This window comes from Habropoda laboriosa, unplaced genomic scaffold (genome assembly GCF_001263275.1).
Source record: "Habropoda laboriosa isolate 0110345459 unplaced genomic scaffold, ASM126327v1 scaffold65, whole genome shotgun sequence".
Lineage (NCBI taxonomy): Eukaryota > Metazoa > Arthropoda > Insecta > Hymenoptera > Apidae > Habropoda > Habropoda laboriosa.
In genome coordinates, this window is record NW_017100254.1 from 4,636,047 (window position 1) to 4,662,696 (window position 26,650).

Genomic DNA, 26,650 nt, shown 5'->3' on the forward strand with positions numbered 1-26,650 from the left:
TTAGTTTTGAGCAGCTTCGCAATACTTTACAACCGTATCCGAATCTATAACAATAATTAATGATAGCTTATCCCTCATCACTTTAGACTAAATGTAATCCTTTAATATATTCACAATTGGCAGTGAACATTTATATGATTTTATGTGTACGAAATTTTTTCCTGTTTTTGGACTATTCATTATTTATTAAACATTCGAAGTATGCAACTATGAACATAGTAATAAAGGAGAGAATATTCTGTTTTTCATGATGAAAATGACCATTAAATGCTTGTTTTGCTGTTACTTGTCATAACATAAAGCTAATAAGAAACACGGTAAAGCTCGATAAACATATCCAGCATATTTCATTGCAAAACTTTAGCAAGGTGGTGTCATCAAAGGATTACAGAAGGTGGTAATTTACAAGTAAAACGCAGTCTTCTTTCGTTTACTTAGCTTCGATTTTGTATACCCGAGAGCTGGATCAATGTTTCACAGATTTTATGTACCAACTTAATTAAAAATTTTCTGAATATAGGTCATTCATTTGTACAAATAGTACTAACTAATAATTAGAGTATTTAAAATTTTTAACTGTTTTATATGATAACATATATTGTGCGTACTTTAAAATTAATATGGAAACAGATGCTTAACTTATAGATTCCAACATATAAAATTTGTTACCTTTTTGTCATTGTTTCTAATTTTTTGCAGTAGCTCTCAGGTACTTGAATAATGTCTATTGTAAAGATTCTTTTCAAACACAGAAATTGTACTGTCAAAGTCACTGTAAAGTGCCTAAGAAGTCCAAATATCTGTGTTGCATGTATTCTCAGGAGGATTGGCTAGACTGAGCTGATGAGGGAGTTGTTAGAGAGGTGTGTAAAGTAAATCCGTCATAAACGTCCATTAAATCACGCATTCTATACTCTTCTAAGCAAACAAATCCTTCTAAAGATGGGGATTGTTTCCGTGCACAATCCATACAGTGTACTACGTGCCGTTTTTCTTGTTCTCTTATGAACAAGATGTTAAACACTTCAATCTGAAATAAAAGTAATTTTATTATTTTAACTACTATTAAGTCTATTATATTTTTAATTCAATATTTAATCAGGCTGCACAATAAATAGTAAAATTAAGCAAATTGAATAAGTTTAAAAGTTTTTTAAAAATTGAAGCATTATTTAAAAACCGCATAAAAAGTGTGTGATGAAAATAACTACTGTATGTTTAAGGAAAATGCAATTTTATGTAAAGGTATCTTACCTCACATTGGCCACAGTAATGTGATGCTTCATTCTTTCCACGTCCGTGAAACCGAACTTCAACACCCTTACTTTTCACAAATTCTAATATCAAGCAGCACTGTCTCATTGTCCTTAATAGGCAATTTTTAATTAATTCGAACAGTCTGGGATCTGACACTTTGATATTCCTTGCTAAGTTCCAAGATAAATGTACCATTGGTACAATAGATTTGAATGATTGCAGTTTATTCCACTCGTAACGTTCGATGGCTAGTTGATATTGGCGAGCGGTCAAAGGACCCACGTTCCATGCAATATTATTACACCAACCAACAGCTTGAACCCAATGCACACAACCTACAGCAACAAAAAAATTTCATGTCAAATAAGTTACATATTTTGTAGAGGTGATAGAATGTTTCGTCACAGTCACAGATGCTGCTCGGAAGTTAGAAGTATCGGTTAACCGAGCGTTAAAGAATGATTCCGTCTTTTTTTTAACATTATACAATATATTAACTAAGGTTGGATAATTCATAGTTATTAATAATTCACTTACCAGCATTAACCCAGACAAGATCACCTGGCCTTTGTAGAAACCTATATACAGGAATGTTTTCCTCATATAGATCCTCTAAAGAAGGCCACCAACTACCATGAAGGTAATTGATATTGTTTCGCTCACAAAGAGAACAAATTACACCCCAATATGCATCAGGTACTGCAAACCACTCACAATCTCCTGGTCCAATGTTGATATTAATAGAACAAAAATTGTTGTTTTCTTGATGACCAGGTGTTCTACTACCAGGCACCTGCAAAAGTAAATAAAAATATGTCTCAAAGAAGTGCTTCCCCTAAGCTTGAAAACTGAGTATGAGTTTTTTCACTATTACAATTATTTATATTTATTATAATTTATGCTAAATGAATGGCAATTATTAAAGGTAAAACTCAATAAATATTACACATACCTTCATGTATAATTGAACGGTATTCATGCCTAAAATAACGTGACCGACGTGGCTAAGCATATTCCCAGCCGATACAACTCTGGCGAACGCTGGTAATTTCATCAGCTCCTGCAGCTGAGGCTTCCATTTCCTTTCGTCTGATAAATCTACATTGGTCCCAAATCGCAACATTTTTGAGCCTGGTCGGCCCGCCAATCCGAAAGCGTTTTTCTTCCTTCTAACAGCACCGGTACTATCTTTCGAATCTGAATCAGACAGATTGGAGGCGTGTATACCTTGAGCTTTCTCCCTCTCTTCTTTCAAGCTCTCTTGAAAGCTCGAGGCTTGGTATTGCGCATATTTCGCAATGGTTGTATGACTTCGATGGCTGATGCAACCCCAAACCTTCCTACCCATCACAGGATCCCAGTTCTCGTCACTGGTCTGTTGCATTTGCGTTCTTACTTCGATACCATGGTCTGGATTCGCCTCTACTAGCGTTTTTGTCGAGAACAGTCCAAGGTCCAGCTTTAAAGCGGCTGCTAGACCACGAATCACAGCTATCGGGTGCTTCAAGCAGAACTCTTGAAGCTGTGGACTGAACGCGTCCTTCTTATTCTCTAAGTAAACGCTAGGAGTCGGAGGTAGGAGTTGTTCTTTAGTTAGCCTCTGACTCGGAGGATCAGGCGGTGCAGGCGGTGGTGAACGATCGCTCAGTATGGAGCAATTTGGTACACCTTTTAGTCCTTGACCCTTGCACGCCTCGATAATAGTTTTAGAGTCCATGTCTATGCTAAGTTCTTGCTCGGGTTGTGATTCACACAAGCTTTCCAATTTAAGCACTGGCTCGACCCGAGTGGCCGGCTCAATTTTATTTGTACTCGACGTAGCTTCGCATTTCACCGTCTCTACTGTCGGGGTTGGTGTCTTCGCGTTTTTCTCGTATGTCTCTAGCTTCGAAGTAGACGACGGTTGACTGTCTTCTACTTTCTCCTGTTTTACTTCTTTGATCTTCTCGTTACTCTCTTCCAGGTTCGATGGCGAAAAGGGACCCGAGCTTAGAGTGCCGTTATTCATGATTGTTGGTGTTTCTTCCTTCACGTCTAAATCTTCTGAGCCGAAATGCTTCAACAGATCCTCCGCCAACGACGTCGCGATATCCTTTTGCGATAATAAAGCTTGTAATTCTTGGTCCGTCACTCCAAGATCTTTGTTCCCCGCAGAACCTTCTGGATAATTGCTCGTCGTCGACGATATCTGAGTGTAACCCTGGGCAGTGTACTGATTAGGTTGGTACTGGTTATACTGGCCCGACGTTACGTGCCTTTGAGGATAGTTCGAATCAGAGGCAGACCTGTTTGTAACGCGACGGTTCCACCTTGCTGCAACTACCATCAAAAGATATTGTGAAATTAATAAAAAATAGAATTTGAAATGTTGAATATATAACCGTTACATTTTATTTTACTTGATATTTTTGATTATTATCGTAGCAAAAGAAAAGACATCGATAAGTGGAAGTTTATAAAAGGGAAGGGAATCTCCTTTCATAAATACATTAAACAAGAGTAAGAGTAGTACCGGTTGTTGAGGTATTCCATAATTCTTGATGACACCAGGCTGTCCCAGTTGGGCATGGTTGTAGCTTGTAGGGTAACCAGGTTGTCCTGGCCTTAACCCCCTCTGAGCAGCTTGCTGTTGTTGTAATCTAATTTGTTGCTGGTGCTGTTGCATGCACCTATACTGTTGCTGCAACTGAGCAAGCAGGCCTTGTTGTTGCGGCGTTAAACTTCCATGATTCTGCTGAAGAAACTGCAGCATCTGCAGCTGTTGTTGTGTGAGATAAAATGGTGGTGGTCTTTGCTGTGAACCTGGAGAGATCGGTTCTTCCCCTGGCTAGAAAGTATAATTTATTTTTTTTTCAATTATAACAGAAGCAAACTTTTACTACTTTATTGTACATTAATTGTCTTTGAAAATGAAAAGTTCACCTTAAATCTTTTTGTGTTAAGATTTTGCCCTTGTCCTTGGGGATAAGGAGGTGGTGGCCCAGAAGGTGTGGTGCCATATTTGTAACCTGGACCTGTGGCAGGTTGTTGCTGTTGTTGCTGCCTGCTAGACATCTCAGCGCTAATAGGTAAATTCCAAGCCTCTTCTATAGACGGCAGTTGCCGTCTTCTTCATGAAAACAGAAACGCTATGCATTAACGAGACCAATGTGCAAACTCTCTCCAATTGTTCTTTCGATAAAAATCATTTGATAAAGTGAATGAACCTTTTCTTTTTTCGACCGCAGTGTTCTTTTTTTCTCCTATTTTTCTGTCGCAGTGCGATTAACCCGTGTGGACAAAACAAAATTGTCATTTATCCACGATACGTTCGCGCGAAGAAACTTGTAAGTGTTTTCATATAAATTCAGAAGTAAAAGAGTCAGAGATGCAATGTCTGCTACAAACTACAATTACAACTTTTTCAAATATCACAACGACTCGTGTCTAAGGGGGTTATCCATTCGAACTGAATCGAAGAAAAACGATTCTTTTACACATTTTCGAGGCGAATACACCCTTAGGTGAAAAAGTTAGAAATTTCCAAAGGATTCAAATATGAAAAGAAATTTTGCATATGTACCACGCACTTTTCTTAAGTTACAAAAAAATATTACATCAAATACTTCGTTTCTTTTTTAATACTTAAAAAAAATATTACATTAAATACTTAAATATTTATTGCAACTGTATAATACAGTATCATATACGGTAATTAGACATTATTTGGTCAATCTTTTAGCTGCATCGAAATATACATTTTATCACAGAGTATTGACAGATATTCTTCAATCCTTATCTCCTTAGAAAGTTGCAAAATTGTGTGAACAAAATATCGAGAAACAGCTACTCTCTATCTATCTCGAAGTAACTCACTTAGTGGCGACGGAAGGCATTGGTGCTTGGCTTAGGTGACTTTGCAGAAAGTTGATCCGTTGTTGTAGCGATGGGTTCATCGGGGTGTTACCGCCGGACTTAGCGCCACCCAGGCCCGCCAAAGAGCCCGTGCAATTTGGTGTGTTATTATTACCCCTACAAAAGGAATCGCTGTTTCACATATCACATGATATTTCAACTTCCATGGACAGGTGAGCTTTCCATTCTTTCTCCCCCTTTTCTCTTTTCTATCTTTACATTTTTTCTGGTGTCTCTATTTTTTTTTTTTTTCTAGTCTTGAACGCTAACCTGCCCTCGACTTACTCATTTTTCTCGCAACATGTGTTTGTGGGACGCTTATCGGCAGAGAGTTTACTATGCAGCGTCAAACTACGTAAGAGGTACAATGAACACATATGTAAGTACAGTGAAAAGGATGCGGAGACCAATAGTAGGTGTAGTAATGTTTCGTTTTCGAATGGGTCGATGTGATCGTAAGTGGATGGTCAAATTATTAAAGCCACCTGCAAGAAATAGACGATTTTACGTTATAACGATTAATTTTTCGACGAAATTCTAGTTACACTAAATCATTATTTTTTTTTTACGATGCACCGATGTTTTTTCTTGCTTCGCTTTTACTGCTCATGTACAGTAAATTACTTAAAATCTATCGAAATTATGCCCAAAGGTAACAAGGCGGTAATAGTTACATGCGCTAAGTTTAACTTTTTCGTGTACCTTCGGTGGATAATTCTACGCAAACACAGGACAGATATTTGTGGCTATAATAATTCGATCACCCGCTGTAAGTTCGTGTACCGAGGAGAATGAGACGATACTATGTTTAAATGGACAAGGGTGGTGCGATGGCAGTAGTGATCGGTAGGAGAGCACTTCTGTTTTATTTGAACAAAGAGAATACGATACATCGGTAAATACAGCGTCGCAATGTGACAGCGATGAATGAGTTGGTAACAAAAGCGAATGGGAAGACACCACAGTGTTGATGTATATATATATACACGTATATATTTCAGGTAACTTTTCAGAATTCGATCGTCGTCGAGAAAGTTTGACTTTCGATTGTGCGAAAATTCTTGAATAAAACTGTACGAGAATAATCGTTTAACATTTCGGGTTACACACGCAGCATTCTTCCCGGTCAAACATCACGGATAACAATATCGTACACCGGGGTTCTTTTTGTATCGTCGCTGGCCGGAAGTGAACGTTACTTTACCTGGATGCGTTGACGTAACAAGCTAGAGCGTCTTTCGGTTGACTAACGCTTTCGTACAAAATTCCCAGATTAGTCCACGCAGCAGAGTGTGATTTGTCTAATTGTACCGCGCATATATAGGCTTGTAATGCGTCCATAGGCTGATTTTGTTGCTGATACAGGACGCCTATACTGCACCATGTGTCCGCGTTTCCTTCTGACTTTTCCACGGAGTTTCTGCAATCGACAATTCCCTTTCGTTAATACGTTCATTGCCAGAATTTTCATTGTTCCAACCGTAGTATTATATTATGCTTATGATGCTCTATTATTATTTTCTTTTTAAATTCGATATTCATTTTAATTTAATTATTCTGAACATCTGAGGCCATCTCTGGTCACAGGTGACCAACGTGGCGGTCAACGTGTTCACCTTTAACCGATCACGTGAAATTTTCGTGCATGAAACGGTCGTGCACCGTTTGCGAGATTGATATTCTTAGTTAGAAACACGAAATTCGCCGTGAACTTTTTTAGAACTCGATAGAAACTGAACTTGAACGTTTATTTTCTGTTTCTTGCATCGGTACGTCGATAGATTTAAATAGGAAGAAAGATAAGGAGAATATGAATTTAGCGTGGGAAATTGAAGAAATATCACAGACGGCATACGGCCAGTTACTTTGCACTTCCTTTATTAGCTGCGAATAATCAGCACAACGACCTCGTCGATGAGGTATCAAGCGTTTTAAAATGAGAAATTGATAAAAAGTAAGAAAACGAAGGAGAAATTAATCAGTTTACCATGTAAGGAGCTTACATATCCGGTTGATATACGGTGCAATAATTTCGAGATTAACCGCTTTTCACGCGGCGAACGAGGTGCATTACCTGTAGGCGATAAATGCATCGTGAACTTTTCCAGAAGCGGCGAGACAGCGTCCTAGAAGGTAAAGGCTTTGCCCACTTTTCGGTTCCGCCTCGATAGACTTTTGCAGACAGTGGATAGCGATTGCTTGTTTCTGTTGCCTCGTTATACCCAGTATCGTACAGTCAACCACGTGGTACATCCATCCTGTAACGACAAGTGGAGGTTGATACGTTTAAACGAAGTAAATTGTGCTTAGGAAAAGGCACAAGTTCATTCGTAAAAATTTCATGGATACAGTTTAAGGATTTTTGACTTTCTCTTTTTTTAATAGTAAAAAGAAAGAGTATAATATAGATACACTAGGAATATTGATACGTTTAAATGAAGCAGATTATGTTTAGAAAGACACAAGTTAATTCATAAAAATTTCATAGATACAGTTTAAGGATTTTTCTTTTCTTCTGCTTTAGTAGTAAAAAAGAAAGAATATAATATACATACACCAAGTATAAATATTAATTAAACACTAAGCTTTATGTTCCAAGCAGGAAATTGAAGGAAAATTTTAATTTTACATATGTAAAAGTTTAGGTACATATTTTGTAAGAAAATTTCAGTTACAAGTGTTTCAACTAAAATTCACAACACCACAGATACCGAATATATTCTCATGTTCGAAAATCCTACAAAACTCAGTTAACGAATGGCAATCTTAAATCTGAAATACTAGAAAAATTTTCAATCTTTCTCTTTAAATCATTTCCGAGACACGTGCACAATCAGCTGATATACGAAAACACGCCAAATTTCCTAATTATACACCTTTCTCAAATTCACAAGAACACACAAAATCTAATGCACCAACCAGAATCTCCAAAAAGGAACCTTCAATTTCCAAAAAATTCTCTCCACAAAATTATCCTCAGGATCCGAAAACTGAACAATCTAACTACACGCTCCTAAACGTAGCTCATATACCTGAGTTGCAGCTCTACCTGAACAAGCAGCTTGGACAGTTTCCTGCGGACTTGAAAAATCCTTCTCATCCTCGGTGCAACTCTGTTACAGTACACACGATGTGTTCAACGAAACCTTGGAGAAATCAATGCGCGTTCGACACCACGGCATATCGTGAAACACGAATTTACAGGAGAATTGGTTCTGGTACAACCTCAAAATCGAGACTGTTCGAACCGGGTGAATGAAACTGGCGTGTCACGTGCGTGAATCAAAATGAGAAGAACAGGGACGAAAACGTTCCTGGCGAATCGAGGACGTGTTGCTTCAACACTAGACGAGTACTAAACTGAATAGATTTTCGCAGGTATAACCTAGGGTAGCCACTTTTACCCCACTCTCCCTTCTAGGAGGTCTCGAATTACAACCCTCTATAAACATAGGCGTAGAAAACGGTCGTGTGTAGAGCTCCGAGGCGTTTCGGAAAACAGTTGGAACGATTTTCTACGAATGTTTTCAGAGACGCACAAATTTGGAATATTGCGCGGAGAAATGTGACCGAGACACGTTTTCTAAATGCTAAAAGTAATGTCAAACGGTTTTGTCCATTTGGCTGCAGAAGTAAGTGTTAAATAAAATTATATTTCGAGACACATTTTTCTCACAACTTTTCCTTTTCTTCTCGGTTAAGTATGATTTCTGAAAGAGGAGAGGCCGAGTTAGGTACGCGGCATGCGTGCGTGCGCTTGGAGTATCCTTTAAGGCAGCTGTTAGAGCTGTAACGGTACACCTTTATTTTCCAGTTCTTTCGTTCATTATTATCTGCCGTGCGTAGACCTGCTTATGACGATGGGACTTGCCAGTGAAACTAAAGGAAGGTGAAGTTACGGTAATTTTACGGTGGTGCTTGAAGTTTGTCCCTGCTTTGGTACCATTTCGTGTAACGTCTTACGATGTAGCGTGGACATAAAGGAGACGTTGATCTTGCTTTTAATTCGTAGAGCGTAGATTTTTGAGGCTTTGTCAGGGTTGAACGTTATCGCCCATTCTGAATTCTGCGGGAGTTCAAGTAAATTTAATTGCGAAGATGGAAATGGATAGAAACAATTGATCTTCTTATTCGTGAAAGATACTAGCGGTCTCGGTACATATTTTTTATTATTTCATTGTAATTTTCTTAAAGTGTTTGATTTTTTAGGAAGTAAAGCATGCTGTCGGGCAAATAAATTCTAATCAAATTTCTCGTAGTACTTCGCAAAAGTAATGTCACAGTGGTGGTATTAAATAGTGGAAATTAAGTATTTGGCAAAAATAATGTCACAGTGGTGGCGGTCGTTAAATGGTTTTGTCTGTTTAGTTATGGAAATGAATGGTGATTTGTTAAACAAAGTTGTATTTATATAATATAACAAAATAATAAAGACCGGTAGCCTATTAATCGGCTTTTTGCCGCCAACGCTTACCGACCGGTAGCCTATTAATCGGTTTTTTGCCGCCAACACTTACCGACCGGTAACCTATTAATCCACTTTTTTTCACCGACGCTTACCGACCGATAGCCTATTAACCGATCGAAGTTTGATTTAATATTTCTACAGGTATAAGAAAAAGCGCGTATATTCCCGCGCAATAGCCTAGAGTTTAAACAGAGCCGGTGTTACCGATGTATCTGTGGTCGAGTGACCGGTCGAAAGTGCGTAGAATGTTCAACCGCTACCGGTCGGTAAAGTGTCAAGTGACCATTCCTCGCGAACATAGAAAAATAAAAACAAAAAGCTTAAGAAATGAAGGAATAATCAAATATTAAAAAAAATAACGCGCTAACAGAACGTTCAGATTCAATGTCTCCTTTCTTCCAAGATCAAAAAATGGAAAAATTCTTGGGTGAGTTGCGTTATGACACGCGTCATCGACAGGGAGAATTTAATTTTCGCGTTTCATAACTTTATACCACAAAACACGGAGGAAAAAAAGGAAATATTCCCATTGAATCTCTCACAAGAGAAGTCCGTTGTCTGTTATTTTCAATGTGCTGCTCGTCTTTTTATTCTTTCATTTTGTAATAACAGAAAACAGACACAACGTGAAACGTTCAGGGCACCTTTAATCATAGTAATTTTCGTGCCTTTGCACCGTATTATACCCGGTAAATTAAATACGTGCCGTGGGAAAACGAAAGTTTCGCAACAAGTTGTTACACAATCGTAAAACGCGATGCTAAACGCACGGCGATTCTAAATGAAATTAAGTCGGTCGGTTCATAAACCATCCGGTGAAATTAAAGCGTCCACTAGTGCGCTCTAATTGCTCCTCGCCCCGTTCGTTCGTTCGTTCATTCATTCAACTCTTATGTTTTCGTACAAGCCTCCTCCTTGCATGGCAACCGTTTCTTACGCCGGACCTGCACAATGGACCTTTAATCTCCTCCCGCTTTTCTTATCGATACACCAGTTTATCAATTTTCTATTTCGTGCTTAACGCGCGTTGCTTTCTCTTTGGCGAACAGTATCCTTTCGATACACGTTCGCAAATTTTAATCGGAGAGATTTTTCTTTGGAAAATTCTAATTTAATTATTTCAGTCTAATTTTTATATGGAAAAGAGATGAATTTATTTTTCGTAAATTTTAATACACAGATTTTTCTTTGCAAAATTCCTTATTTCTAATTCTGATTTAATTGTTTTATTCGAAGTTTTATATCGAAGAGAGATTAATTTATGTTTCATAAACGTTGATAGACAGTTAATCCTTATATTTCGTATACCACTTGTTTCTTGTTTACTGAAGTTATCGAAGACAGATTAGTTCACAACATTTAGATTAGTTTATTACTTCAATTAATTTAAAGATTAATTTATTACTTCGAATTTGATAAATAACGATTCGTCCAATTACCTTTGTTTCGTATCTTCTACCACACGTGTAGAATTTTCTTTGAAATGCTTATAATAATTTTTATTGCTTTCCGAGTAGTTAATTGCGAGTTCATTTGGACGTGATCAATTTACGAACCGAATAAAGCAGCTATTGTGTTATAATTATCGCTCCTGATTCATTCATCCGTTTCAGTCATTCGAATAGGGTTTCATACGAGCTGTTACGTAATGATATTTCTTCAAATGTCGCAATTTTCTGTTTAATTAATCGACTATATGTCTATCACCAGCTGAAGCGTACGATTGAAAAAGCAACGTGTGATTTTCTTCACGATCTTTAAAATAAGAAAGCAAAAGAAGGGGGAAATATTAGGTGTAGAAATTAATTCGGTGCCTTTTCTCACAAATTTTAATATTTTAAACAAGTTGAACGTTCAAAAGAGTCCCCGTTATTTTGGACGACCTACTTCCATTTATCGAGTAACTGACGAATTCCGTCTCTGAAGAATTGTGGCTGTTTTGAGCTGATATAGTCGTCAAGGCTTTGTGAAAAAGGGCACCGAATTGATTTGTAGTACACCTAATACATGGAGACGAATTTTGACAGCATTAAGAAAACACTTTAAATATCCTTCACGAGCTTTCCAAAATCCCAGAAAGATCAATTCAACGCGCAAGCTTTCACTCCTCCGATAGGAAAACCGTTTCCCGCCTTCGCAGGTGTCTTCCATCGGACGAAACGCGCAAGAATCGCGGGACCGAGGGTAAGCAGCCATAAAACAGCCGCAATCTGGACACGCTATTTACAACGCAATTACACCGACATAATAATCGTCGGCTGCGACAGTAAAGAGTCCGTGTATGCTCGTCCGGAGAGACCTCGCGGGCCTTTTCTCTCTCTTTTGTATATCTCGCGCGTTTATGCCTGACGATTATCCCTCCGAATGAAATTTATCGACGGCGATTCCCTACGCGGTGGACGAGGGTGTGCGAGAGCTTTAAGCTGCAGCAAGCCACGACGGAGGATTAACTTATGAAGTAAACGAGGGGAAAAATGGCGGAAGAAAAGGAGGAGAGAGAAAAAGTACAAAGTATCGAACCGGTCTTAACGTTGACACGTGAGAACCCGTAAACAGGTTGTAAAGGAGTCCTGTACCGTTTCGGACACGTGAGAATTCGCTGTGTGCGTGTACCAGGCAGACCTGCGAAGTTTTCACCACAGTTTAGCCTCCTTTGGATTGGCTATTTTAGCAGTGATAAGGAGGGCGTCAGGTTTTGTGCATAAATAGCTTAATGTACAGGGTGAGTTTCTTAATTAGAACAGGTTATCTCTCGTTACAGATAGAGAAACGTCGAATGCGGTGTAAGAAGATCTATCCTCGCACGACTTTACTTTTTCGCGAAAGATGCAAATCTATCTTTTTAACAGAACTGCATTTTTTTTTTTACGTGGGTTGACAAAGTTTGCATGTAGTTTGGTACACACGAAAGGAGGCGATTCTATGTGACAATTTTTTCAGACGAAGCTTCGTTTTCGAGAAAATCGATTTTGCAGGGGGGACGACATTTTGAACAGTACTTGTAACGCAATAAAAAATTAGAAGAAACGAGTAATCTGTAAAAATCTCTTATTGTTAATTGAACATATCGTTGTCAATTTTTATACTAGCTCAGACAGAAACGAGTGAAGTCGTAGTCGCAATGAGGAGCTCGCAGTTAAAGGGGTGCAGCTCCATTTTTACCAACTTTGAGTAAAATAGAAAAAGGTGTTTGTAAGATTATAGTTTCGATTTGAAATTGAAAAATATAAATTTTCACACGATAAGTAGTGGTTACTGAGTTGATAAGTTCCTGTCTTTGTAGTACACGTGTACTACAGCAAATTCCTTCCTCTCGACTATTGTGTCTAAAAATTTACGATCGGGCAAAATTTAATACACAGACCCAGCAATTTCAGCTGTTCGCAAAAAAAAAGAAAAGAAAAAGAAACGTCGTTTCATTTGCACCAATCTAATACTACCCTCCTAAAACCCCCAGAAGTCCCCTAAAAGAAATCCTGTTTAATACTCTCTCTCTAATTCTCGGCCAGACCCAATCAGAAGCAGACAAAGCAGAGAGAGAGAGAGAACCCTGACCGTTCGAAAAGTTTTGCACACCGTTGTAGAGAAGATAATACGGTTCCTCGGGTTCTCGTCGTAAAACGCGACTCGCGCGCCCCCCTCACGAAGAAATGGTCTCTTGCGATCCGACCTGCGGCCTCCAGGACGGTCAATTTCGCTAAAATCCCTGGTCCCGTTATAAACGTTGGAGGTAGTATAACCTGCGTCACCATAACGACGAATTCTCACGTAAGTTATCGGCCTCTCTTCGCCGTTTGCCGGTGAAAGCGCAGAAAATACGCCTGGAATCCTGACTTTCCTTGGAAATTTCGCGTATCCTTCATCGTTCGTCTACGTTTCCGGGTTCTTCCTTTTTTCTCTCTCTTCTCTTACTGTCGCTCTTTTATTCTTTTTTATTTCTGTACGAACGAACGCACCGAGAGGAGAAAAGGGGAATCCCGAGGCGGAATATTATGTCGGAGCATTGAAATTATCGAGCGGGATATCGATTTTGCGTTCGTGGTGTAATTTTCGCCGAGTTGAAAAGACTCCGTGTGTCGCTGTAATGGCGCTTTACCGCGCCGAGATGGCGCTCTCTTCGCTTTCTCGAGGTTCGATTACGAAGCGCGATTCCCCGCGCGTTCAACTTTGAATTATTTACGCGTGTTTCGGCGTGTTGTTTGGGAACGTTGGTTTACTTTTGGCGGATATAGAAAATGGGTTAGCTTATACGTTTTATCAAATTGAATTATGTTAACTGACAGTTTGAGTCTTCTGATTTTTGAGGTTATTAACGAACTATTTTATTCAAATTGGAGTCTTTTAAAATTTATAGTGACACATTTCTAACGTATTACTTTTTTGGTGTAATAGCAAGATTGTTCTGTAATTAAAGCAATACTGCAGATACTTTCTGCCAATGGTTCCTTAATAGTTTCATTATAACCAAAAATACTTTTTAACTGACACATTTATCGAATACTTTATCTGTACTTTTTTTTTTGTTTTATCGTTTTTCATCGAAGCATTGAATTTTTAATATTGTCAGATAATTATGGCTATGTGTAAATGCAGGTAGATTGTGAATATACGATGCACCCCAAAGTTATTAGCGGAGAATTCGAAACGATCAGTGGTTCCCGGAAATTCTTGACCAATATTAAGTTCCTGCAAATTGACTCAAATTTCGTACATATAGTGGTAAACACGATACTTCGTCAAACAGAAATTTCTCGTGAAATTTAAGAAGCGTATTTAAATATTTGAAATATTTTTCAAGAAATAGTCTGTGTTTTACGCTTAAATTAAATCCTCGATGCTTAAACGCATCCTTATTGCAAGCTCCACTCATATCTGTTACGAACGAAACTATCATTTCGCGACATTGAAAAACAACGCAATTGCAAGATAACACAACGACAAAATTCCAATCTGATCGAAGACTCGACACGTCGCAAAAACGCACATTTTTCCAAAATATGTCTCAAACCCTCGCGAAATTTTCATCCCCGAATGCAAAAGTAATTTGAACGTCGGTCATTTCCTAGCGAAAGTAAGAGTCGCGGTTCTTGTGAAAGATTCTCTCGTTTTCTTTGCGCTGTTTCTATTCAGCCCTGCGCTCTTTTGCTCCCGCGCAGCTTTCCACCTTGCCGAGGGATTTGCGAGGCGCAAAGTGGGTCAGCACAACGTACAGTCTGACCTGTATAATCTTTTCTGGCTCTAGCTGTCGTGTGTCACGTAGTACTACCTCGTTAAACAGGAGTCGAGTACACTTGCAACATACGTTTCACGTTCCACCAGCAGAGGAACATTCGGCCTTAATGTATCCAATACTTTGAATATCGCGCATGCTTTCTTCCTGTGCCCCCGCATTGCCGAGCTTGCGACACGCTTTTTAAAACGTCGGAATGCCGGAGGGATTGGAAATGGGATTATCGAACGAGAGAAAGTAGTTCGCATAATTTCTGGTTAATTTACCTATCGTGAACCCTTTCGCCGCGGCAAATTTTAATACGCAACGCGTGACAAATGGTAGTTTCGATTTGAAATTGAAAAATATAAATTTTCACACGATAAGTAGTGGTTACTGAGTTGATAAGTTCCTGTCTTTGTAGTACACGTGTACTACAGCAAATTCCTTCCTCTCGACTATTGTGTCTAAAAATTTACGATCGGGCAAAATTTAATACACAGACCCAGCAATTTCAGCTGTTCGCAAAAAAAAAGAAAAGAAAAAGAAACGTCGTTTCATTTGCACCAATCTAATACTACCCTCCTAAAACCCCCAGAAGTCCCCTAAAAGAAATCCTGTTTAATACTCTCTCTCTAATTCTCGGCCAGACCCAATCAGAAGCAGACAAAGCAGAGAGAGAGAGAGAACCCTGACCGTTCGAAAAGTTTTGCACACCGTTGTAGAGAAGATAATACGGTTCCTCGGGTTCTCGTCGTAAAACGCGACTCGCGCGCCCCCCTCACGAAGAAATGGTCTCTTGCGATCCGACCTGCGGCCTCCAGGACGGTCAATTTCGCTAAAATCCCTGGTCCCGTTATAAACGTTGGAGGTAGTATAACCTGCGTCACCATAACGACGAATTCTCACGTAAGTTATCGGCCTCTCTTCGCCGTTTGCCGGTGAAAGCGCAGAAAATACGCCTGGAATCCTGACTTTCCTTGGAAATTTCGCGTATCCTTCATCGTTCGTCTACGTTTCCGGGTTCTTCCTTTTTTCTCTCTCTTCTCTTACTGTCGCTCTTTTATTCTTTTTTATTTCTGTACGAACGAACGCACCGAGAGGAGAAAAGGGGAATCCCGAGGCGGAATATTATGTCGGAGCATTGAAATTATCGAGCGGGATATCGATTTTGCGTTCGTGGTGTAATTTTCGCCGAGTTGAAAAGACTCCGTGTGTCGCTGTAATGGCGCTTTACCGCGCCGAGATGGCGCTCTCTTCGCTTTCTCGAGGTTCGATTACGAAGCGCGATTCCCCGCGCGTTCAACTTTGAATTATTTACGCGTGTTTCGGCGTGTTGTTTGGGAACGTTGGTTTACTTTTGGCGGATATAGAAAATGGGTTAGCTTATACGTTTTATCAAATTGAATTATGTTAACTGACAGTTTGAGTCTTCTGATTTTTGAGGTTATTAACGAACTATTTTATTCAAATTGGAGTCTTTTAAAATTTATAGTGACACATTTCTAACGTATTACTTTTTTGGTGTAATAGCAAGATTGTTCTGTAATTAAAGCAATACTGCAGATACTTTCTGCCAATGGTTTCTTAATAGTTTCATTATAACCAAAAATATTTTTTAACTGACACATTTATCGAATACTTTATCTGTACTTTTTTTTTTGTTTTATCGTCTTTCACCGAAGCATTGAATTTTTAATATTGTCAGATAATTATGGCTATGTGTAAATGCAGGTAGATTGTGAATATACGATGCACCCCAAAGTTATTAGCGGAGAATTCGAAACGATCAGTGGTTCCCGGAAATTCTTGACCAATATTAAGTTCCTGCAAATTGACTCAAATTTCGTACATATAGTGGTAAACACGATACTTCGTCAAACAGAAATTTCTCGTGAAATTTAAGAAGCGTATTTAAATATTTGAAATATTTTTCAAGAAATAGTCTGTGTTTTACGCTTAAATTAAATCCTCGATGCTTAAACGCATCCTTATTGCAAGCTCCACTCATATCTGTTACGAACGAAACTATCATTTCGCGACATTGAAAAACAACGCAATTACAAGATAACACAACGACAAAATTCCAATCTGATCGAAGACTCGACACGTCGCAAAAACGCACATTTTTCCAAAATATGTCTCAAACCCTCGCGAAATTTTCATCCCCGAATGCAAAAGTAATTTGAACGTCGGTCATTTCCTAGCGAAAGTAAGAGTCGCGGTTCTTGTGAAAGATTCTCTCGTTTTCTTTGCGCTGTTTCTATTCAGCCCTGCGCTCTTTTGCTCCCGCGCAGCTTTCCACCTTGCCGAGGGATTTGCGAGGCGCAAAGTGGGTCAGCACAACGTACAGTCTGACCTGTATAATCTTTTCTGGCTCTAGCTGTCGTGTGTCACGTAGTACTACCTCGTTAAACAGGAGTCGAGTACACTTGCAACATACGTTTCACGTTCCACCAGCAGAGGAACATTCGGCCTTAATGTATCCAATACTTTGAATATCGCGCATGCTTTCTTCCTGTGCCCCCGCATTGCCGAGCTTGCGACACGCTTTTTAAAACGTCGGAATGCCGGAGGGATTGGAAATGGGATTATCGAACGAGAGAAAGTAGTTCGCATAATTTCTGGTTAATTTACCTATCGTGAACCCTTTCGCCGCGGCAAATTTTAATACGCAACGCGTGACAAATGGTAAATTTTTAACCACGGTTGTAAAATTTGTCGTTTTGGCTGTATTGTTCAGATGCCAAATTGGTTAACTCCATTTTTTTTCTTTCAATTTTTCAAATTTTAGCGTTAACGTACACGATTGGTGCTTAAGTTTTCACAAATGAAATTAATTTGGCGAATTTTCTTCGATGGAATTAATCACTTTGGCTTCTGATCGGCTCGAATGAAGGTAGAAACGTGTAGAAAGTCTTTAACAGTTGGCGCCAACAGCAGTGAAAGAGTTGATTATACTTATTCTTTGTAGATTTATTTATACTGGGCAGATCAATGACAGCGAATGACACGATGAATTGCGGAATAGTTTTTGGTAGACTTCGATTTACCTTAATTACAATTCCGTAACTCAACTCGCCAGTCTTCGTTGGTTTAATTACCGTAGCGAGTTAATAACGCGGGGGCGAAAGATACGGGACACGGTGTGGCATGCACACGTGGAAATTGTATTGCTGCACCCTGGGTGCGCGTGACTACCCTCTGCCCTCGCTGTGCGCGGTTCAGACAGCTACCGGGTGAGTTAAAAGTATCGTACTTCGTGTGCCTTTTGCCAGTCGCGAGACGCTGAAATTGTGGCGAATCGCGAAAAGTGGCGAATTCTCGAGATGAAGGGGTAAACGTCGGGAGAGACAGGGAGAAGCTTGCAGAATGGTAGGAAAGCGGAGAAAAATAGCGAAGAAAAGAAGGGAAATACTGAAACGTGAGAAAAGTGGAGTACGGGTTCAGAGGAAGGCCGATATTCAAAGAGATAAAGAGATAAACGTTGAGAAGCTTGGAGAATGTTGGAAAACCGTGGAAAAGTATCCAGCAGAACGAGAGAAATATTGAAACATGAGAAAACAGTAGCGAAAAGGAAAAAAATGCAGAAACAAGAGAACCACGGAGGAAACCTGGATGAAAGCAAAAGAAATCCAAAAAACGCGAATGAAATGAGAGAAGGAAGAAACGAGCGATAGAACGCGTTCAGAACGAGAAGGTATCGGAAAAATTTCGAGGCAGATAAACTAAGTGCGAACGAAACCTAAAAAAGGAAAAAAGAAAAAGTGGAAACTCGAATTTAATCAATAGGTCGTGGTAAATGATACCACCGAAGAGCAAGAGAACGCGAGAGAAGCAGCTAGCAGAGAGTACACGAGCACAAAGTACATCCAGGAGAGTGTGAAAGAGGGTAGTAGGGTGTGTGTCCTCGAAGGAACGCGACGAAAAACGGAATACAAGAAAGACTGCGCATACTTAAGGGAGAAACTCGTCAAAGGGGTTAAAACGAAGGAAAAGAAACACAAAGAAAGAAAAAAAAAAAAAGCAGAAAATTAGCCGTAAGAAGAAGCAAAGCACATCGAGGTGAAACGAACGAAGAAGGTGGTGTAAAAGAAGAGAGGGGGTGGCGAAAAGGGAATAGGATAAACGCAGGAAGGTCGACGGGCTATAGAGTGGTTCCCACAATCTTCTCTTCTTATCGAATTCGAGTCCCTCTCTTCGTCCATTGCCTCCTCCTCCTCCACCTCTCTCGTTCCCTACTCTTTCTTTTCTCCGTCGAATACGCACCTTCCACCCCTGTCTCCTCCGCCGCTGCCGGCGTTCACCGCCCCATCTCATCGTCAGGCCACCCCAAACCCGGAATAAATCAATACACATGTCTGCTACATGCTCGTATTCTCGGCTCGAGCCTTAAACCGAATTTTCGCGAGGTGAAAAGGGGTGGAGTGGGGTGGGACTGCGATTTAACGGATTTACGTGGGCGCTGGGTTTAATTAACCTCGTGGAAAATGGGATTGATGTCTCTGATACGTGGGGACTGTTCAATTGGAATACACGTTTCTGCTGGTACGCCATTGGTTGGACAATTAAATAAAAAATAAGCTCGATTTTCTGACTAACGAGGGAAGTTTGGCAACTCGACAATTTTGGAAGAATTTGGAACTTCGTGGAAATGTAGCTCAAGCGAGGCTAACTGTGAAACCACTTTTCGTTGCAGCAATGAAATTGTCCTAGGGGTGAAAACACCCACTCGAAGAAATTTCGAACGTTTGTAAAAGAGTGCAGGATATGGAGAGAAAGTTAAATTCGAAGGTGCGCGGTTTTCGATATTCCACATTGCGGCGGGGAAGAATTTTTGAAAAACATTTTCTTCCTTTTTTCGAAAATTCTTGGTCGATAAGGTGTTAGTTGAGAAAAATTCGAAAAACTCACCCAATTGACGACAAATATCGGCTTTCAGATGAGAAGGCAGAGTTTTTTCCTTAAGTAACGCCTCGTAGTGCTCCTTGGCCAGACGATATTTCCCTTGGACTTCGTATAAATGGGCTATGTGAAATTTGACTAGAAAACGCGAAAAGAAAACGTACATCTTCATATTTCTCTGTAAAACGTGAACCTATTATATAAATACAAATATTCCATGAAATTACACGGTTTGCATACGACAATGCTTGCTATTATTGAATTTCTGTTACACACCACAAACACGCGAGAAATGAATAAAAATTCATCCTAGTGTGTTATCGCGCGCGATTAAAGGTAGCGTTGGGGTTAAAGGAAAATCGTTAAGGTAGCATTAAATGCACCCTTAAATATCTTTCAACACGTGGTACGTGTTATCGCGGGTCACGCGTGACACCAGGAATCGCTGTATCACGTTAGAAAAGGGGGTCAAGTTCGAGGAGGTGTGCTAGCAAAAGGTCCGGGGTTAAGATGTTGTCAAGACATAGCGCGCAGGTACATATGTAATAGGTACTTTTCATGCGGCGGAAGTATCGACCACACCGTGACTCGCTAAATAATAGATTAAAACCACGTACGCTAAATCGAGGGGATTTGTTTTCCGTACTTCTTTCATAGGAAGCTCTGATTCACCTGGATTTATCATTATTTGTTTCTTTTTGGTATCGAATGAATTTCAGGCGTTTAATCAGTCTGTTACTTCAAATTCTCCATGTACGTTTCAATATGAGCTTCATTTCAGATAAATGAATACTACGAGGCTGCCTTTAACTCTTTGAGGCACGGAATTTTAGAAGATAAAAAAAACTATGTTGCACAGGAATTTTATTTTTATCAAATTTAACGAAGCTGGTTTATTTTAACTAGTAAGGAAGTAAAATTACAAAAGAAACAGAAATAAATAAAAAGTCATTTAAGTTTTTAATTACAGGGTGGGACTTAGACAGCCCCTCTGTGCCATACGGATCCATGAATGGTATTTGTTAAAGCACGTCTTTTTCCCAAGACACAGAGGTACTTTGTACTAACTGGTTTAAGTAGGCGGGACTTATTTTTTAACTTCTGTTCTAGTAGCACTTGTAATTTTTCGAGGTGGTATAAAAAATATCCCACCGTGCATATTTACGTGTCAAAAAGGTGGGTTATTCCGCCATGCCTCGAAGAGTTGAGCGCGATGTGACCACTATTTGCCCGCGCGGGCACCCAAGTGAGGCTATTTGCCCGCGAGGGCGCCCGCGGGCAGCACGCTGAGCACACTTGTGTTTAACGTTATTAGAATGGTTTTCAATGCCACGCGAATTAATATTCTATTTTAATTCAACTCTCGTATTATGTTTTTTGGTAATCTTTCCAAAACACGAAAAAATGTACGATTCTAACATCAGACATGAAAGTTTCGAGAAAAGTGGTTCGCAGAGGTAATTCGATAACCAAGAGGAAGGGGTTGGCCCTTAATTTTTAAGTTATCGCAAAGCTCGTCCTCCTTGATGAGGCGTTCACGGAAAGAGAGAGTTCAAAGTGAAAGTTCTCGTATATTTGAACAAAAATCCCTTTTATCAGGAGAGCGATACACTTAAGATTATAACGACTGAAATCTATACAGAATTACCATGGCCTCTAAAAAGAAAATTGTGCAACTGCCTTTCCTTTCTTCTCACATCGATAATTTCATCTAAATCCCTTTTAACAGATATTCCTTTTTCTATTTTGCTCGAAATATTTCTGTCCATTCGATTAAAATTTTGGCTCTTTTCCACGTTACACGCGGAGATTATCCGTGCGAAGAAATACCCGTTACACAGTAATAACTATTATTGTCGCACGGTTTGCAAATAAACACAAGGATTAACGGCGGCAGAAGGAAGAAGTTTAGTCGAGGCAAAATGACGGAGCAACATGTGGCCATGGGAGTGTAAGATTTCGGAAGTAAAAATGCACGGTTTACGGTCGACAGCTGTTCCCCTGCCGCGTGCATTATTTTGCCGAAGTTGAAACGCGTGTAGGTGATCGTAGAGCGAAAACCGAGACTCACTTTCGAGTTTGGAAAAGGAGGCAGGTGTCGTGGCATCGATCAAAGCGAGTGTCAGGTGCTTCAAGGCGGCGTCAAAGTCAGCGTGGACCTTCAGCATTAAGCCGAGCCGTAGGTGAACCTCGCAGGCCCGTGGAAATCCTGGTTCCACCCATAGCACCTGCTGGAATGCTTTCACGGCCCTGAAATTCATTAAAATTACGTTCTGGTTAGATTTTCACTCATTCGCGGTGTTCTCAAACAAAATATTCTCTTATTTCGGTTTCGTTTGATAAGATTTGACAAGTTCTCGAAATATTTACTGATAATTCTTGAATACTACAGTGACATTTAGTTTTATAGTAAAAGAAAAAATTATCTGTTAGAAAACAGAATAAAAAATTCAGTTAACAACTGTCAAATTGAACAAACATAATGTTTTAATATAACGCGAGGAAACGTTACGTTATTCCTGAAATTAGAAAAATTGATCAAAATGTAAACATGATTCAACCTATCGTCTCTGGCAATTATTCATATTTTTACATTACACCTAAGACATTACTTAACCCTTTCGCGACTAGCGCCGGTTATATCCGGCATCCACTAAATGCTTCACACTGGCTGGCGCCGGGTATATCCGACATCCACTAAGCGCGTCGCATTGGCTCGCGCCTCAGCAACTCAAAGTGAAGATTTATTTTAAAATACAGAACAAGGCCTCAACAACATTCCCTTTATCCAATACATCCTTAAATCCTCCGCTGTTCAAACGAAATCCTCTAAGATTTTACACGGATACGCTGGGAGCTCGAAAAACGCGAGACACTCATGGTGTGCACTAATGGCACGACGACCCGTCCGTTATCGGCGTACTGGTGCCTAGTTCCGCCGTCGCGAAAGGGTTAAAACACTTTATTCTTCGAATAACAGAAACAATGTTAAAGAGCATTTTACAAACTTAAAAATAACACCGCCTTTCATAATTTTTCACTGTCCATTCATTCAGATTACTTCGGCATAACGACAGAAAAAAGCGCAGTGAGTTATGGCGCTGATAAAATACCGGAAACACGATTTTCTTTCGCGCGTTCCGCAAGATGACGTTGTATTCGTGATTGCGAAGTATCAACCAAGAATCTGGACAATGCGTGCTAAATATTTATCGGCGTTCCTTCACGGAGACTGTACATTTTTTTGGGGTCGACGAACGATCGTCAATCCTCGAACAGTTGGCGCGATTCGATTTTCAGTCACGGCACACAGTCTTGGGTCTGCGACTGCGACTCTTTTCTCCAAGGTTCACGTGATCAACACCCGTCTCGTTTTCTTCAACCATTAATTAACCCTTTCGTTCCTGCACTGCGTTGTTGGCGCTTTTTGCCCCACTTTCATCTTAATTTTCGAAACGGCGAATTTAAAAATTTGAATTTAGAATTTATTTATAATTTTCGAGTGGTGAAAGTAACTTTCTCCGCTTTAAAAGCATGTCCTAGAAAACCCAGACTGTTGCGAGTAAAATGAAGGAAATGTCACGTCGGTGAAATGAATAGTTCTCGTGATAAGAATTAGCTTAGCATATCATCCGTCAAAACTGAAATTTTCATTCACAGTATCTCCTCGACTATTACGTTCTGCGATTATAAGACATATTCTGCCCACAATCACACTCCAAGATAACTGCTAAATGTTCGCCTGTGAGAAAACACTCTGTACACGCAATCTTCAAGAATAATTATTTTTATTTTGCAAAATATAAAAATTCTGGTTTATCCGTATTTTGTGTCAATTCGCGGAAAAATCGACAAATACTTTGCGAGTAATAATTTTCAATACATCAATTAAACAAATGGACTTTCTTCAAATTGGTCGTTGAAAGATACAAAATCCTCTATCTCCATATCGTTCTCGAGATATTAGACACGAAACGTGTTCACTACCCCATTTTTGTCGACAATTTTCACTATAGAAGAAATTCACTCCATAAAAAGAAATACAAATCAAATATTCTTTCGAGAACTACCAAATACCAAAGTTTCACAAAAATCCGAAATTATCACTCGGAAATGTTTCCTTGCTTGTTCCAAGCAAAAAACTTCACGCACGAGGAACAATCTCACCGGATCCACAATGGGGGTTGAAAAGAGAGAATCGCGTTCGTGAAAAATGTATGGTTGAAAAAGGAAAAAGGGCAGGTATAGACGTAATCACGTGCATCGCGCGCGTGCACGCGATACGCGCGGATGGACAGGAAACGGTCGGTGTTCTGGCTTGTCACGCGAACAATTGCGCGTCTGGGGAAGTAACTAAAACCATAGGGACAATCGGTGGACGGCCTACGATAATGATTGTGTAGTTGGAAATGATACGGTGCGTGTGCTCGACCAGCCGAAACACACACACACACAGGGAGCTGCTAGATGAAACCGACCTAATTCAATGCCGCGGAAGAAAGCCGGAAATCGATGCTTCCTGGTGACGATTGTGTGCATCGACGGGCACGCGAAGACATCTTCCTCCAAGTGCAATACTGATCTATCCGGAAGAATTTTCGATTTCAACGGAGACATTCAGATTTGAAAGGTAATTGTGCATTTTTTTGTTTCGAGGCAGGGAGTTGTATGAAACAGGGTAATTCCGGGAGAGACGGACCAGGCAAGTATTTCCTACATTATCCGCCATATGTTTTACTCTCAGTGTTTTTTGTTCCATATTGTTAGCACAGCTTCAAGAAACAGACACAGTGTAGGTTATTAACCAAAATGTATTATTTAATGAATATAAGCGGTGACTAAGGTACTCGGGTGTCCGTCTCGGACACAGTGTAGGCTATTAACCAAAATGTATTATTTAATGAATATAAGCGGTGACTAAGGTACTCGGGTGTCCGTCTCGCTCGACGGCTAAAATGAGAGTGTCCTCTCCGCGTCCTATCCTGCGTTGCTCCGAAAAACCGTTGGAGCCCCCTCGTTCGACTTTCCGGGGAAAGGGCTTAGTTTATGGCACCCTCAGGTACCCGGCGCGCTTTCTCTTCCAGTGACCCTGGGTGACAAAGTCCAGGCCATCACTTCGCCGCCGAAATCTCGCATTCCTTACAATATCTGGCGGATAATGTAGGAAATACTTGCCTGGTCCGTCTCTCCCGAAATTACCCTATATGTTAACACTTTCAGCACGGACAATGTATTGGCTCTAGTACGATTTTTGGGTCTTTTCTGACCCATCGTCTTTTCATTTGTTTAATAACTTCTGCTCTTGTTAAATTATATTAAATGAAAATTGTTGAATTATTGTATTTAATGTATTATATTAGAAGTTCATTGTCTAGGTTCGTGCTGATAACGCAAATTGTTACAGATAAGGTCCTCTTTTTCCACCCAATTATACATAGAGTTCAGATATCTCCTTTGAAAAATAGTACAATTAACCCTTCCGCTCGGCAGATTTAAGTACGTGACGCACGTGGCAGATTCAAATGTTCCACTTTTCTTTCGGCCGTGTCGTTTCGAAATTTGTTTTATTAAAATTAAGGTGGAAGAGTGCTGAGGATGAAATTAAAGCTGAAAAAATATGAAATTAATTAATATGGAAGTGCGCCAAGAGACTCGAATAGCACAGTGCGAAGAAATTTTCAAAGCGCCTATAGGCGCCAATAGCAGTGAAAGGGTTAATGTGTTAAAATACATTTCTATTTAAATGTGTATCTAAAGGAAATCTAAATCCTATATTTCCAAGGATTAATTTTTAATCTGAATTTCTCCGAATTCCAAGACTGCCTGCGTATTTGTTTCAAACGTTCGTTTAATACTTCACGCTAGAAACGGATCGCAGTTTTACAGCTTTAACGAATCTTCTGGCGTGTGTAATAAGCAGAAATGTCCAACTGCTGGCGATGTCGGGTGTGATTTTATTTCAGCTTCCGGATCCGTTGGACGGAAGCCAGGATTAAATCAACGAGTACACGGATTGAGCTATGCTAGACTCGTTTGAAGTTCGCAGCTCGGCCTCGTGCGAGACGGAAGCTGCATAAATATTGGATGCGCCGAGCTGGTCGCATACTCTCAAACGGAACGTGTTACCAGCACCTTTCCGAACCACCGCGGAAAACCGATAGACGTAACAGGTTGTAGTAACGTTTCAGGACCTCGTACGAAACACTCGGTCGACTTTTCTTCGACGGTCATTGCTATCGATTGCAATTTGCAGTTTCGATTCTACCGAATGTCATTTTCGTTGGACTGCCTCCTTTCTTTTTAGGAATTGTTAGATTACCTTCTTAGGAATTAGTGTTCAAAATGACACATTGACAACTTTCCGAAAGTAAGTTTTTATGTTACTAAACTGTGTTTAAAAAGTTGTGTGAAGTTCTCTGGTAAAAAGGGTAAAAACGACTTTTCAAGATAAACGCATTTAACACTAGAACTACCTACCGGGTCAAAAAGTATTATCGTTTGTAACTTTCCGAATTTATTTTTTACATGTATGCTTCTATTTGAATCGAATTTTCCAATCACGGTTTACTTACATAAAAATTCACTTTTGGAAAGTCGCTAATGGGTCATTTTGACTCGGCTGGTAGTTCTAGTGTTAAAGTTATGCTTCCATCTACCTCTTCAAAAAACAATATTCTTCATTTTCTCGTCGTTTGAAGATGTTTCGCAATTTTTATTAGCGTAATAAGTAATTGTCTAGTTTCGTTATTAATGCGTGATTTTAATTGGGAATTCTCAAGTCTGGGGTTGGTCTCGTTTCAAAGAGCATACTTTAGCCCTCTAAGAAAACGACACAGTGAATAATGAAATTTCTCGGAAAATATAAATATTACCAAACGCAGTCTTCTTAAATTAGAACACCGAAAAACGAACGATTT

General features: G+C 39.7%; 1 protein-coding gene across 1 annotated transcript in view; it reads right to left on the minus strand.

The window, feature by feature from the left end:
• Positions 1-817: 817 nt before the first annotated feature.
• Positions 818-26,650, minus strand: part of LOC108572334 (histone demethylase UTY) — a 110,034-nt gene continuing 84,201 nt past the window's right edge. Inside the window, 12 exon segments of the mRNA XM_017934553.1 lie at positions 818-1,030; positions 1,255-1,592; positions 1,795-2,050; positions 2,210-3,538; positions 3,541-3,576; positions 3,770-4,084; positions 4,180-4,366; positions 5,113-5,268; positions 6,356-6,571; positions 7,226-7,409; positions 19,743-19,871; positions 21,805-21,983. Of these exon segments, the coding sequence (XP_017790042.1) occupies positions 818-1,030; positions 1,255-1,592; positions 1,795-2,050; positions 2,210-3,538; positions 3,541-3,576; positions 3,770-4,084; positions 4,180-4,366; positions 5,113-5,268; positions 6,356-6,571; positions 7,226-7,409; positions 19,743-19,871; positions 21,805-21,901 (3,456 nt within the window). The 5' untranslated portion in view covers positions 21,902-21,983.